The sequence below is a fragment of the Aptenodytes patagonicus genome, chromosome 1 (genome assembly GCF_965638725.1).
Source record: "Aptenodytes patagonicus chromosome 1, bAptPat1.pri.cur, whole genome shotgun sequence".
NCBI classification, from domain to species: domain Eukaryota; kingdom Metazoa; phylum Chordata; class Aves; order Sphenisciformes; family Spheniscidae; genus Aptenodytes; species Aptenodytes patagonicus.
The window spans coordinates 28,961,002-28,976,687 of NC_134949.1; the positions used below are offsets into that span (position 1 = coordinate 28,961,002).

Genomic DNA, 15,686 nt, shown 5'->3' on the forward strand with positions numbered 1-15,686 from the left:
AAATAATTGTATAAGGGCATGAACAGGGCAGGCACCATCTCTTTAGAACTCTGTAATTTCTTTTTCAAAGGTCGAATTTCCTAAATTCAGAGGCCTGCACTTTGTACCAGTCATGCAAACAGATCTAGGTCTCTTGACTTACAGTTTTTTGATATATAAGAAAAATATTGGGCTGGAGGGTGAACTGGAATTCATGTAACAGAAAGAGGTAAGTGGAATATAGCAAGTATGAAGTTGTGATTTTGGAAAGAAATTTCAGAGGACTGAAAGTGCAACAGAAAAATAAGAGTAGGTTCTTGAAGATAAATATGAAAATAAACCACAGCAAGGAAGACCAGCCCATGGCACAGTCCGAGTTAAGCTGTTCATGATATTACTACACAGATTCACTCAGTAGGTTTGATTGAAGTAGTTGAAGTCAAGAGAAGTCACTCCACTGACATCAGTAGGCTTCATTCAGGCCACTACATGCAGTCCTTCTGATCCCTCTTCCTTTCATCTAGGCTGAGAATCCTCCCCATATCACTGAACAGTACCGTTTCCCATTTCTCTAAGAATCTGTGTCTGTAGCCACCCCCCAGAGGTTTTTTTAACCAGTCGCATCTATGCCTGCCTCAAACCAATAAAATTTATAGAGCCTCTGCACCCCTCTTGGAACGGGCAGGAGCAAAGCCCATCGAGTATATTAGTGCTAATGGGAAGGCAGTGGATTGAGGAGAGGCTCGGGAACTCTGGGACCATTAGAGTAATTGCAAGCAGTGAAAACATACACACACAGCTAAAACATAAGGAAAATTATTTACTTTTGATTATTTAAGCTGCGCATAGGGAGTACGAACCTTTCTCATGCAAATTATTTACAGCCCAAATATAGCATAAGGCACGTTAAACATTGAAGCACAGGTCCAAATTTTATTATCTAGTGTTCAGACCTCATGGCTAGTCAGAATATCTGCTAACAGCACATTTTCAAAAGCAAACTCTACCCTCATGGGGCCTGCTATTACTAGATTTAAGTATTTACTATGCTTTGAACTAGTGCTTTAACATTTTTTTCTGGTGTATATGTGACAATGTTGACAGGAGTTTCTATCAGTTCAGGATACTAAATAGAGAGACTAAAACATTATCAGACTATGTTGGCCAAATGTTTGAAAGCAAGAAATCTCCCATTGCTTCAATTTCCTTCAAATACTTAATATTTTCCTTTGGGGAAGTAACTTGTGTTTTATCATAATGATTTCTATTTGCTTCTGGAGCATGAGTCATGCTCTTCAATTATTTTCAGTTGGTTGTGTAATTATTAGTGAGAATGGGGTTTGGCTAGTCTTTATTCAGTTGGGTTTTTTTAATAAGAATTTCTGCTTACCTTCAGGTGAAGTACCTGGCTTTTGAGAAAACACAGAGCTTATTTTACTCTTCTTGCTGCTGTTGCTGTTGACAGACAAGGTGGACTGAATTTTTCTGTGCATTTTTTCTGAAACAGGAGCCGAAAGTTTTCTGTTGTCTGCAGGTGCGTGCTTGACCCCATTGTGAATTCCACTTCCATTACTCAGACCCGCATGGCCGTTTTGGATTTTGCCACTTTCTTCCTCACCCCTTTCCAGTGCTGAAGTATTCGGCTGAGGCAAACGTTGAGGTTGTGCTTAAAGTTAAAGAAAGAAAGGGTTAATTTAAATTGTACAGTGATAACTGAACACTTTAGGCTAGACTGGGAAGGCAACTTTCATTGTTCATATTGATCAAAGAATAGACTGAAAAGTTAACATTCCCCCATCAAAAAAAAAGAAAGCAAAAAAGATCTCTAGATTAAAAATAATTATTAGGTATTCAGAAAGCGCCTCATGTCCGTATGAGGCCTAGATTCCCCCTTCGTCACTGCACGGAAATGTTCGCAATGCTCTGTGAATTAGACGGAGAGAATAAGGCAAGTAATTTGAAGAAGGAAAATATCAGGAACGGGAGAAAAAGCAGCAAAACTGAGATAAACTTGGGTTAAGGGAGCCAAATGAAGAATGGAGGGAAATGCAACAGAAGGAAAGAAAAAGGTATGGGAGAGAAGATATCGACTGCAGTAACAGAAGTGAAGCTGCAGGTTGGCCAACCTGTCAGTCTTCAGAAAATAACCTGAGTGACAAGGTAGGTGGCCCCTGACAATGAGCCACCCAGACCAGTATATTAGAGAAGAATAGGAGTATCCAGGTAACTAACAACAGTTTGAGCTTAAATTAATAAAGATTATGGATTGCTGGGAAGAACAAAACCAATCAAAATCTGTTTTTGTGGAGGAGGTGATCCAGTAACCAGAAGGAACGTGCATTCGAAACACCGCACAGTTGTGGCAGGCCAGAGTCCCCCCACACCCATATTCCTCAATTCAGAATCACAATTTTAAAAATGGCTGCAATGGGCCAGTTAGAGCTCTAATAGCAACAAAGTGAAATGGTCAAAGGAAAAAAATATAAAACCTGTCAAGGCAGAAATCTGCAGTGGCCTGGTTAAGACTCCAAGAGTACATTCTAATGAGAGGGCACGAAACTTGACCATTCTTTGTTGATCTATGGTATCATAAAGGAGTGTATTTTTAATAACATGGAAAATACATTGTCTATGTATTTAAAGTCTGTATCTAAAGAAAAGAAAAGATGCGGGATTTTTTTTTATGTAAAGCTTTGTAATAAAAAGAGTAGTTTCCAATTATTTAGAAAAAAAATGCAGACTTCGTTCAAAAACTAATTAAATTATACACATAGTAACACAACAAGATTTCATAATCAAAAAGCATCAGCCCAATCACCTCTCCTAATCAAAACACTACTGTATCATGCTTGGACATAAAGAGGTTTTCAGACAGTCCAATCTTCAACTGTTTATAAATCTCATGTCAAGGAAAAAGCCCAGATTCTACTGAACACTCAACTGAAGAGAGATTAGACAGTGCCAGCAGTAAAGAAAAAACAGCGCTGCAGTTCATTCTCTTTTCAGACGATTCATATCCATTTTCAGATGATTTCACAGTATAGCTTCGTACGTAGATTACACTGTCTCCAAGATAACAATATGTATAGATAATTATAGTTAGCTTCCTCTAAAAGAAACATCTCCACTGACCACTTCAGGTACAAGTGACCAAACTTTCGGACAAATACCACTGGGACACACAGACCAACATGGTCTCTAAAAAGACTCTCAGTTCCGAATTTGCCTAACAAACCCTCAATGCTTCCCTTTTATCAAGGACACCGATACCATTGCTTCCTCCAACTATCATAAACTTGCCCAGATTAAACTTCAGATAAATCTTAAACTTTAACTCCTGGTCACGTTCACAGGCAAAAAGAGATACTTTTCATAATAGCTTAAATATGAACTGGTTCATTTTTTCTTGCCATTTGATTTTTTTCATCATAGCAACTAAGATTTTAAGAAGATACCCTAGACCACCCGGATCTATCTAGGTCAGAGTAACCCTGATTGAACCTACTTTACAAAAGTGATCATTTTGTGTTGCAGGAAAGGGAGGGCTGGGGGAAACATTTATGCTTCGGCCTCCCCAAAGATGCTGCAGAGAAGACAAAGATCATTCCCTTCCGTTACCAGCAGTAACTGCTCACTGACCTCCAAGCCAACAGAGCAGGAGCGCAATGCTGACACCCGAACAGTAACTAACTGTTGCCCAAAAAGTTTTCCATGGCAATACAGAAACTGCTTCTCCTTTCAATTTTGCATTAGTGCTTGCAAAACCTATGAACAGAAGCATAAGCAAGGCACTTTCTGCACTCTGGAATTCCATTTGTAGCATATATTTTGCTAACATTTCCAGACTATCATAAAAGCTTCAAAACAAGTTTTTAAGGGAGTTTTCTCCTACCTGCAACAGGATTCTCTAAAAGTATACTACCAGGAACCCTTTGTGTAGGACATCTTTCCACATACGTGCAAAACAAATTTTGTTAAAAAACTAATCAAATCCCTCCATTTTAAAAATAGTCAATGTAGACCTAACTACAGTCAAAAATAAAATCTTTAGCAACAACAGGAATCAGAATTTTTACTCTCTAAAGTTCATACCCATAGCTCCCCATAGCTTCATTTTCATTATCCCACTTAAATGTAAATTGTACTATTAAGAAGAGTGTTTTTCATGTTCCGTGTAACGGTGTTTCCTCACACCGTGCCACTGCCTACAATTCCGAACTGTGGAGTGGTGCAGTTGCACCAATAACCTAGAAATACTGGGGAGGGGTTAACCTTCCTCAGTAAATAAAAGCAACAGACTATACTAAAAATTCTGTATGTCTGGACACGCAAGTTTCTAAAACTGACAGTTATGACCTTTTCCAAGCCAGCTAAATTGGTGGTGGCAGCTTGTAATTGTTTGTGTATTTTTGGTGCTTTGCTACAATACAGTAACTTGACAAATTATCCAAAATTCCATCTTCAAAATTAGGTGTGTTTCTGTCAAACTGTGGGTGAATGGGAAGTCTTGGGGAATCCAAACAGTCATTTTTGTTTGCTTTTATTACCATTTTTACTAAGGGTTTTTGGGGGGGGGAGTGGGGGGGGGTTGTATTTTATTTTTTTTTTAATAATCCTGTTCCCAAAGTACTCTTACGTCAGTCTTTTAGCATTAACATACAACTTTTTAGCTGACTGGCTTTACAGTATTCACATGTGATACGCAGGTCAAATCAAAATGGAATAAAACCCCAAATGGATTAGTTATCTCAATTTAAATTTATTTTAACTTTATTGATAATTTTGCACCAGGGAGACTTGAATCTTATGGTTAACACACACTTGAAACCAATTAGGAACCATATGACCGCATTCTAGCATAAAGAACAAAAGGAATTGACAGTTCCAAGATTAAGCCACAACCACTCAGTTTAAAACAGAAATATTTTTACCTTATTTTTTAAAGGTTGTGTATATCTTAAAAAAAAAAGGTATAATATGGGGAACGACACAATGCTTCTTAAAACACAGTGATACCCAGGGACTCTCACTCTTTCTTTAATGATCCACTGCTCTCATTCAGCTGTCTTTCTTTTTTCAAATCTTTACATATGTGACAGCTCTCAAAAGTAGACCATAGACCATCTGGCATTTTCAGAGGTGTAACTTGTGCAAATTCAGCTCTACTGGGAACACAATGCTATCTTCTGCCTGCGTTATAAAAGATACAATAGAATGTAGAACTTATGAGTTGTTTTGAATTATTCATTTTTTGCCTGTATATTCAAGAAATTTTACAAACTCTGCATTTTGTACTACATAATCACATGCGTTAAAGGTACAAAGAAACTTTTTGACACCTCTTTTCTACAGAAAGATGGCATTTTGTTTGATATGTGAACATTCAGCGCCTGTTATATCATTCTAAACAGGCCGTGTGCTGCTACAAAAGATCCCATTTTACACTCTATGTATGAGCAAAAATTTTATTCTTGATATTCAGTAACTAATGCAATACACATCAAAATTTCAAATATGAGTTGGATGAACATTCAGCATCTTCAAATCAGGATGGCACTGGTCACTTACTATATGTGAAAGATTTAAAAAAAAAAAATAATTCCTCACACAACATAGAAATATTGTCATTTCAAATATCCACAATGAATAGTTTCAAATGTCCTAAGAAATACTGTGCTTTTTAGGTTAATATGTTTTTAATCTTTAGCAAAACCAGTAGATTTAAGTCAATATTTTATACAGTGCTAACACTAGTGGATTTTCAATAAGAATGATAAATATTGGATTAATGATTCAATAGACTGAATCTTTTTTGATAGAAAACTAGTGGATAATGTAGCTAGTAATAACTATACATGAATCTGCTGCCTGTGGAAAAGCAATAAAAAGGCAATATATTGCTATAGCATATAATCTATTAGCGTGTTTCACTGCTTCCTTGTCATTGGTTTCCTTGCAAAGTGGGCCTTCATACAATAACTTCTGCTGTTATTTAACTGACTTTACATAATAATTTAATTGTGAGGTTACTATCTGGTGAATAAATATTCGAGTACTTAAACATTTACTATGGTTTTGATGGTTTTGAAGTAACTATGCATATTCTCATTCAGACTGTAAAATCCTTAGCACAGTTTAAATGAATATGCACCTATATAGTCACGCTGACAATACATTGTTTACACCTTGCAAAATAACAGCTATTCTTAGGAGAAAAATCCTGATGCATGCATTTAACAGAAAAATGTATGTCAACACAGGGAAACTCTCAACCAAAAGAGGACAGTCTAAGCTATCATTAGGGATTTTAGACAAAACACAAAAACAAACATACACGGAATACAGACTCGTCGGAGTCAAAGTGAATCAAAAGAAAACATCAGGAAGGAGAGAAGAATTGAGACAGCTAATTAGTAGCCTAATCACATCAAAAGCAATTCCAAGGCAGCTGATACAGATGCCCGTGGAGTTTGCTAGGCTGGCCAATGCCACTGATGGAAAAAATACTTTCCAGTTTACAGCCTGGGTCATCTGACTGCATACCCAGAGAGGCAAGAACGCTGTTTTTCTTCGTTCATGACACAATAGTTTATGACATCAGATCAGGCCACAGAAGCAGTATTTTTGCAGGTGGACTAGGGAGGAATAAAAATGAAGGACTCCTGGGTGTAAAAAAATATAAGCTGTGGGATTTTCAAATATTGAGAAAATACAAAGTATCCCTTCAGTTCAAAACATCCTCCACACTTTTCTGCCTCCCAAAACAGTTGCAACGACAAAAAGAGGATGAGCTCTTTTTAGGAAATACAGAGGTCCTGCTTGGGTCCGTGAATGTTGAAAGCCGAGACCTACATGTTAATTTGGGCTGGGGAAATTGTTTGACCTCAGTGGTAGCTGCTCCTACACCCTCTGCATGGATCACACGGAGAAGACCACATTCAAGGGAGGTAAGAATCAGGCCTCTGGTTTTTGTCAGTACTTCTTTGTAACACAGACCTAAGCTCGAGGGGAAAAATAAAGCATATGACAGATACTCATGGATTGTACAGTAAAACCAGGGGCTGCCTGGATTCTAGAGGAAAATTAAGGTGATTCCAAATTGCTTCTGGAAAAGACATAAATTCCTGAGATATAAAAGGCAACATTTCCAACTGACTAGCAAAAAAACTTACCTTTTCAAAAACATTACAAATTGTATGCATTCATACGCTCAATAAGCATAAAATTTCAGTGAAACTGGGAGAACTCAAATATCTCAATCTCTCTCCCTCCCCACTTTTCTAACTAAAATCCTGACTAGTCTCTACATGGATCTTCAAACTACATCAATAGTTTTCTCTGCCTAGCTATCCAGAATATTAACATTCAGATTACAAGATGTACCTCTGAGTCAACCTGTGAAGTGGCTTTTGTCAGCAATTATTTTTGAATATTTTCTAGGACATAAATAGCATTACTGCAGCTTCCATATCACAGAAGGCATACATTAACTAAATAACAAGGTACCATCAAGGTACAATCTATCTTTTAAAATCAATTTTTTACACTGAATTTTTTATACCATGCTGACTTTACAAGGAAAACAAAGTACCAACTAACAGCATCAACCACCTTTTTAGAATTGCTTCTTGTAAGACATGAGGACACCTTCAAAATGAATACAATATGTTATTATGAAACAGGATGTCCTTTGTAATGAAAATACCGTAGTAAAATTGCTGGTACGAGTTTTACAGGACCCACACTGAGAACACTTTGTTAAAATACGTCTGAGAACACATCCAGGGAACACCAGGTATAACAGAAATGGGGCTGGCAGGGGACAAAGGGAAGAGACATTTTATCCCGTCAGCTCTCAGTCAGTGAACGGCTGACGAGAATGGCAAATGCATGTGTGCATGTGTGTTTACGGGTTGAGAAGGCGACACAAGTGCACGAGAAGGTGCCAAGAGTACTCTTAAATCTGTGCAAAGACACCTGCAGTGCCTTCCTTTGGAAGCACTGCAGGACCTCACACACTGTTTGAAGGGTTGCAGGAATTTTATAAAGATGTCTTTGACATAGCCAGAAAGAAGCAGTTACCACAGGGAAGCATGAAAAGGGCTGGTGGCCAGAGGTTTACAAAGTTGATAGGCATTCCCACTGAAAATGTGGAGTGAATTTCTCTATTTACAAATCCTCTTTTCTGACGTGTTTTTTCAAAACAAAGAAACACCTGCTGATTTTTTAATGACAAATTTGTAATCATTGCAACAGCAAATTTGTAATCATTGCTGAACTGAGTAAATCCTTAACAATTTTAATTACCTATCTTTTAACAATTATCTCAAAATCCAAATATCCTTTTGTCTTCTAATTACCATTAGATTATCAGTAAATTCTCCTTCTTTATCATACACAAATCTTGCAAACATTAGCGATGTTTTTTGAAAATTCTTGCTAGATCACAATATAGTTAGAAATAAAGATTCCCATAATGCTATGATTGTTAAGCCACATCTACGTGAAGTGACATATAGTTCCTACTGTAGCATACAGTTTTTCATTTCTTGAAAACAAGCAGCAGTAGCTCGCCATGAAAAATCCAAGAGAAGAGCCAAACACAAAACAGGACATTGTAGGTAACAGGCATTCAGACACCTAGGGAATAAATTTCTTTATAAAGCTGTGGTCAAAAGTGGGAAATTTTACTCCAAGCTTTCCACTTGCAACCTTTATCTATCCATTTTTCTCCTCATACATTCTGCTAGAGGACTGGAAAAGAACTGCAGTCTATTTGCTCTTATGTTTCATAGCACTACAACTGCTTACAGCAGTGGCAATCGTTGCACAGACGTGTGCAATAGCAGGTTAACTCATGGTCACCATTCCAACATTTCATTGTGTTTTACACATTAATCAATTATTTCTGAAGGTGATTTTTTTTTTTTATTTAAGGCAAAACACCTAGTTATTTCTTCCTATGTTTTCTACATAGGTGACTTATTAAGAGGCATAATGATCTACTTGATTTTTGCTGCTGTTGTTCTTGTTATTGTTAAATCTTTATAATGCACCGTGGCTTGTAGAAATTGGATATGAGAACAAAAGAATACAAAAAATTAAGAATCAGAGAATTAGGCTTTTTGTTCATTTCTAAAGTGCTGAAAGTGATCTATTTCTGAAACACAAATAATCAGTAATTTAGTAAACGTGAACACAGTCCCCAAAACTATAAAGGATACAAAGGAGTGCCAACCCAATAGAATCCCATCTCACCGAGGAACAGAATGCTTTGCTTCTGCAGCTTTAATTTTAAAAGGAAGGTTAATTAACCACTAGACTCAAAAAAGTAATCCAAGCTGTTGGCATGACAATTACAGCAGTTATGCAATTAGTACCTATTACAACATATGGTTATACCACTGCATAAAGACACACTGGTGTCCCATGGAACTTAAGACATTAAGTCAAATATTTGGAACAGTTTTGAGGCCCCTAACCATTGTGTTACTTGTTCCTAAATCAAATAATAAACATCAAAGAGAAGCTACAAACAACAGGATATCTCTTGCTGGGTATTGCCTCATAAGCTGCACAGCAGGATGTACCAGACAGGAGAGATAACCTCAATGTCATTAACAGCCGTAACCTGGGCAAGTGCACAAACAGGTCCTCTTGGCTCCACCACCTCCTGCTCCCTTCCTCAAAACCCCAACCAATCACTGACAAACTAGACAATGTTTCACTGCAAGAAAAAACATGGGATGGTGAGGCAAATAGCTTCTCAGCCTAGCCCTAGCCATTTGCCTTTGAGTGAGAAAATACTCAAAAAGTCAGGTTTATTCTCCACTGACCATACATACTGACTTTTCAGATGACGAGATTACAGTGTTCAGTTAAACTCATACAAATATATACAAAAACTGGCTGTACTTGGTTTTAAAAAGAACATGAAGGCAAATGCTTGGAATGAGCAATTCCCTTAATGTTCACTGCTCCCTTCATTTCTAGTCCTCCACTCATGTAAGTGACAGAATTTCAGAAGACTCCAAAAAGTGCTCCCCTTCAAGTGTGAATCTGCTCCCCTGCTCTTAGTGCTCTGTCTTTTGTCATCTCTACAATTTTAAGTATTACCCAATGCTACTATTAACAAAACTAACAAGATGCAGAAAGAAAAAACAGGAGTAAAAACAGGACAGCAACAGAGAGGGTAATGTAAAAAGGTAGCAGGAAAACACAGAGAATATCAGTACAAAAACAGTAATGCATACATTGATATCTGAGTTTCTGACCCCTTTGCTGCACTCATGTTCTCTCTGCTATTCTTTCTAGCAACCTAGAGCTGTTGCTAAGTTTGGCATCAGCTGATACCAAGTACCAGAAAACCAAAGGAAGAAAGACAAAGCACAGCTGCAAGAAAAATGGAACAGGAGAAGCAAATGGGCAGTAACCACAAGGAACAGGCTAAAACTTGGGAATTTACATTAATAAAACAATAGTAGGGCAAAATCATCAAAAGAAAAACGAGCATAGAGCAACCACCCAGAAAAAGACAGCACTGGAGGGGAAGGAGACAGAAAGGGGAAAAATACATAGTGAGCTGAGCCATTTCAATCTGTGAGGGCAGAAAAGAGTAGGGAAGAAGAAACAAAAAAAATCACAAGTAAAATCCCACTAGAGCTGAAGTATTTGCTACAAATTTTACAAGTAAGAAAATAATAAAAAATGATAAAAAATAATAAAAAATAATAAAAATGATAAATCACAAGTTGGTAAGCAATGAAATAACATGAAGATAAACGCATTGTATTTGCACAGTGATCTAGAGTTGAAGCAATAGTTCTCCTTCTGCTCGAGGTCAGAGGGGCTCCTGGATCCCAGGCCAAAAATCAGCCACATTCAGCAACAGCAGCATGATGGAAAATGGAAATTCTGTGTCAGAAAGCAGGGAGAGGACTTGAAGTCCACAACAATAGTCCTCATGACCCAGCTTGTCCTTACTACAGACTGGACGGTTAATAGAGTGACTGTCAGTGGGAAAAAAGAAGTGGAAATGTAGTAGAGAGCGCAGCAAGTATCCATCTATTTCCCAATCTTGAAAAAACAAAGTGTGAGAAGAAAGAGAAGCAACATGTATCTGCATAGACAACGTTAAACACACTGAGAAGAGTCAGTCTCTGCTACGGATGCCCCTGGGCTACAGGAATTCCCTCAGGGCAAGCAGAGTCTAGGCAATGGGCAGATGACCTCTGTCACCAATCCCACCTGGCCACTATGCCCACAGGCAAGATAAGCAGCGCCTCCCCATCCCAAAGCACTCCAGGGACCCGAGGGCACCAAAGGATTTTGAGTCACACACAGAAAGACCAGGCACAGCTGCCATAACCAAAGCTGGCTCTTGGGCTGCTTTATGCAACTAATGTTCCAGCTTGGCATCAGGATGACCCAGAAATGAGAGCTCTTTTTATTTTTTTTTAACCAGTTGTTTTGGTGTGCTTCGAAGAGATATGGCAAAATCTCACCCAAAATGTTTTTGTGCAAGCTGTACAAATCAGATTCTTGAGAATACACCTTGGAAAGCCCTCTGATGAGAGTCCTTGGAAAGCCTAAATTCTTTTTCCTTCCCCCTCACACCCTGAACCACTCAAAACTGCAGGCAGCCATGGAGTAAAGGCTGCATCTCTGCATCAGAGCTCACCGCCCTTTCCCTCCCCCACCCCAGAGGCAATTTAACTTTGTTTTACACCAAAACAGTAGTTTCAGATGCTGAAGGGAAAGGCAATGATATATTTCAGAATGTAAAAATTTATCAACTGAGAGATTTGTTTCTTCAATTCAAAGCTGGATGTGCTTAACACGTAATCATTGTCACCAATACTTAGCACAAAGGAAAATGTTTTTAACTTACTTCTTATTTACTGCATTCTACCAAAATGATCTTTCTGACTCAGCTGGACAAACCCACCTATCCTGGCTAAGCTTTCATACACGACCTCCATTATATGAATTCAATATAGTAAAACAAAATATGCTAAATGAGTTTTTGCCTGCTGCTCACGCACACATCCCTTAGAGCAGTGCAAAAGTCACATTGCTGACCATGCCTGTTGAAGATCAAACTTCCTGGAAAAATGATGCACTTAGTTTCCTGAAAGGAAGCAAAGCATAAGCTGCTCAAACAATTCACAAGAAAGCTCTGATATCTGAGCCACACAGTTCTAAATCTGTCCTGCTAGAAAAATACAGTGTCACATCAGTGACCAACAGCTACAAGTACAAAAATTCAGAGAAACAAACACATTAACACAAAGGAGAAAGTACCAGATTATCTGAAGAAACAGGTAAATTGTCTTAACGGGATGAAATTACCCGTACAACTTTTTTCTTTCATCCCACAACTGAGCTAAAATTCTGATTCTCCACTCGGTTCATGAAACGAGATACAAATCTCTATGGCATTATTATGCTCGAACTATTTCAGTATAGTAGAGACCAGTAGCACCTGCAAGTCCTTCTACTGCAGAACTGACTGAATAGCAGCAGAATACTGTTTTTTATCTCTAACATACAGAAAGGGAGTATTCTTATTCCAACATGTTGTAAAGCGTTCAACATTACATATGGAATCATTTTCATTCTCTATTAAAAATATAAAAAAATATTTCTTTCGACTTATAAAACTACATTAATTTGGCCCACTGAAGTTCATTTAGTTCACCTATTGTTTAAAAATACTTCTAAGTAGCATTTAAATTTGGATGAGGCCCATGCTTTGAATCAGCGCTTCTTGCAACATGAATCTTTGGGTATTGGGACCGGCACTGTTTAACGTCTTTGTCGGCGACATGGACAGTGGGATAGAGTGCACCCTCAGCAAGTTTGCTGACAACATCAAGTTGTGTGGTGCGATCAGACACTCTGGAGGGAAGGGATGCCATCCAGAGGGACCTTGACAGGCTTGAGAGGTGGGCCCATGCGAACCTCATGAAGTTCAACGCGGCCAAGTGCAAGGTCCTGCACATGGGTCGGGGCAATCCCAAGCACAAATACAGGCTGGGCAGAGAATGGATTGAGAGCAGCCCTGAGGAGAAGGACTTGGGCGTGTTGGTTGATGAGAAGCTCAACGTGACCTGGCAATGGGTGCCTGAAGCCCAGAAAGCCAACTGTATCCTGGGCTGCATCAAAAGAAGCATGACCAGCAGGTCGAGGGAGGTGATTTTCCCCCTCCGCTCTGGTCTTGTGGGACCCCACCTGCATTCAGTACTGCATTCAGCTCTGGGGCCCCCAACATAAGGACATGGACCTGTTGGAGCGAGTCCAGAGGAGGGCCACAAAGATGATCAGAGGGCTGGAGCACCTCTCCTATGAAGACAGGCTGAGAGAGTTGGAGTTGTTCAGCCTGGAGAAGAGAAGGCTCCAGGGAGACCTTACAGCAGCTTTCCAGTACCTGAAGGGGGCCTACAAGAAAGCTGGAGAGAGACTTTTTACAAGGGCATGTACTGAAAAAGGGTAGATTTAGATTAGATATAAGGAAGAAACTCTTCACTATGAGGGTGGTGAGGCACTGGCACAGGTTGCCCAGAGAAGTTGTGGATGCCCCATCCCTGGAAATGTTCAAGGCCAGGTTGGATGGGGCTCTGAGCAACCTGGTCAAGTGGAAGGTATCCCTGCCAATGGCAGGGGGGTTGGAACTAGATGATCTTTAAAGTCCCTTCCAACCCAAACCATTCTATGATTCTATGATAAAAAGTCACAGCTGAGGCAGCAACCCCCTTTTACCCAAAAAGACTCAAAGTACAGCGGCAACCCTTGTCTCATAGCAAAGACAGCAACTACATTGCATGCAAACAGCCTTCTTTCACGGCTTACACAAGCCTTCAAGCCCCACAAAAACATTCATGTCATCATCAGCAACAGCAGCTCAACCAGGCTGATGATGGGTGAGCCAAACTGCTGCCTCCATCCCTTTGTGCTGTGCAGCTGTTTCGTGCTTGGGAAACATCTCAGCCTTCCTTCTTGCATTTCTTGGCCCCAAACAGAAAAGCTCTTAGGAAAGCATTCAAACAACTGCCAAAGGACAGAACTGCACTGTTTTTGATACATCCTTATCCAGTCTACTAAAGATCCATGCCATCTGCCATTGTATTTGCACTGCTGCCATCGCCCTGCCACTTGGAATTAATTCCAGCACCCTTTTCTTTACTGTTCCTTCAGCATAACTAGCTACATTTTATCGTGCCATATCATTTTCTTAGGCTGCTGGAATTAACAACTCACAATGGGAACCTGCTACCTTATATTTAATTAGTGTTATGTTAATTTAGACAAAATTCCTTGTTTCTGTACAGTGCGGTACTGCCAAGCCAAACTACTCAAAACCAATATATCCTTTCTATTGGTATTCCCAGTTTTGAGTCTTTAACTTTCAGCTTTTGTCAGTAGCTACAAACTAAGACCAGGTTAATTTTTTGTTTATTTTATGAAAATTTAAATCTGACATAACCACATGACTCCAGAAGCTGATATTTTCATAGTCTGTTGTAATATTTAACAGGGTTGTTTTTTTATTGAATGCACAGTACCTTTTCATAATGTTTAATTTACTGTTAATTCTCTAATAGTCAAAATATTAATTCTAATAAGAAGGTTCATTGCTACTTACAAAATAGCTGAAATGTTGATATTAACACACTGAAGCTGAAGTGAACAGGCCTTTATACTGAAGCCCTTTAAAAACATTTCCAGTCACCCCCTAAGCACAACCTTCCTGTCACTGCTTAGAGATATGTAACTGTAATAGAGAAAGAAGTGGGGAAACAGGAAAAAGGATTGTTAAAACAAGCAAACAACAAAAAGAGGGTAAAGGGGGACTAGAGAAAATTAAGCAAACAGGAAAGAGAAAAATGGCTTAAAGACAGTAACTATAATGGGAATGGGTCAGTCTTTTCTCTCTCTTTTTACTTTATAAAATAAATATGGGAAAGTGGACACAGCACAATTTATTAAGAATGAGAAAAAACCTTCAGCACTCCTCCAACTTTGACTCCACCTCAATAGCCACCACTTCTCTTTCTACCATAACACCAATCCATATCCTTTACTTTCTTCCAAAATTATAATTCCTAAAGGATTTTTTTTTAAATAATCAAAACCTTGAAACGCCATTCCATTATAGTCACTGTGAAACGCATTTCCAACTCAAAGTTAAATTTTGAGAGCAAAGTGGATCATTCGAGAGAAACCTTCCCTGTGCTAATCAAACAAGTCTTCTCTCCTTTCCCACAAGGACCTGTTCCACAAATATCTAACTAAATATTGATAATGAGGGCTAAACTTCTTGCCGTATCCCAGCTATCCCAGCAGAATCCCTGTTGTGGATGCAGACATGTTAACGAAAGAAAGCTTTTGCCAGGTTATTTCTGTTGTTCAAGGAGGCAGCACAGCACAGCAAATGAGGTCTCTCCGTTAGGCTGTTGTTCTCAACAGAGCTAGAGTAGCAGATGCTCTGTAATACACAAACGGTCAAAACCAAACAGTGATTTATTTAAAATTAAGATGGAGTTTATCGATTAAATTGTAGGGAAAAGATTCCTCAGGCGTAACACTACCCTACAGATGGGAATCAGAAAATCAAGTGGACAGAGAAGTAGATGAAGTAACTGTCAAAGGAAAGGAAAAAGAAGAGCAAGGGAGTAAAAAAGATAACTTTTATTAGAATTCCTCCT

At 38.8% G+C, this 15,686-nt stretch overlaps 1 protein-coding gene across 4 annotated transcripts in view; it reads right to left on the bottom strand.

Moving 5' to 3' along the window:
* The window catches only part of MDFIC (MyoD family inhibitor domain containing), a 53,956-nt gene that overhangs the window by 14,942 nt on the left and 23,328 nt on the right, over positions 1 to 15,686 (bottom strand). For all 4 annotated transcript variants that reach the window (XR_012994669.1, XM_076330522.1, XM_076330540.1 and 1 more), the window contains one exon: positions 1,370 to 1,645. Coding sequence is in view for 3 of the 4 variants with exons in the window: in XM_076330522.1 (XP_076186637.1) it covers positions 1,370 to 1,645 (276 nt within the window). In the remaining variant the exon portion in view is untranslated. The remainder of the gene's footprint in view (positions 1 to 1,369; positions 1,646 to 15,686) is intronic.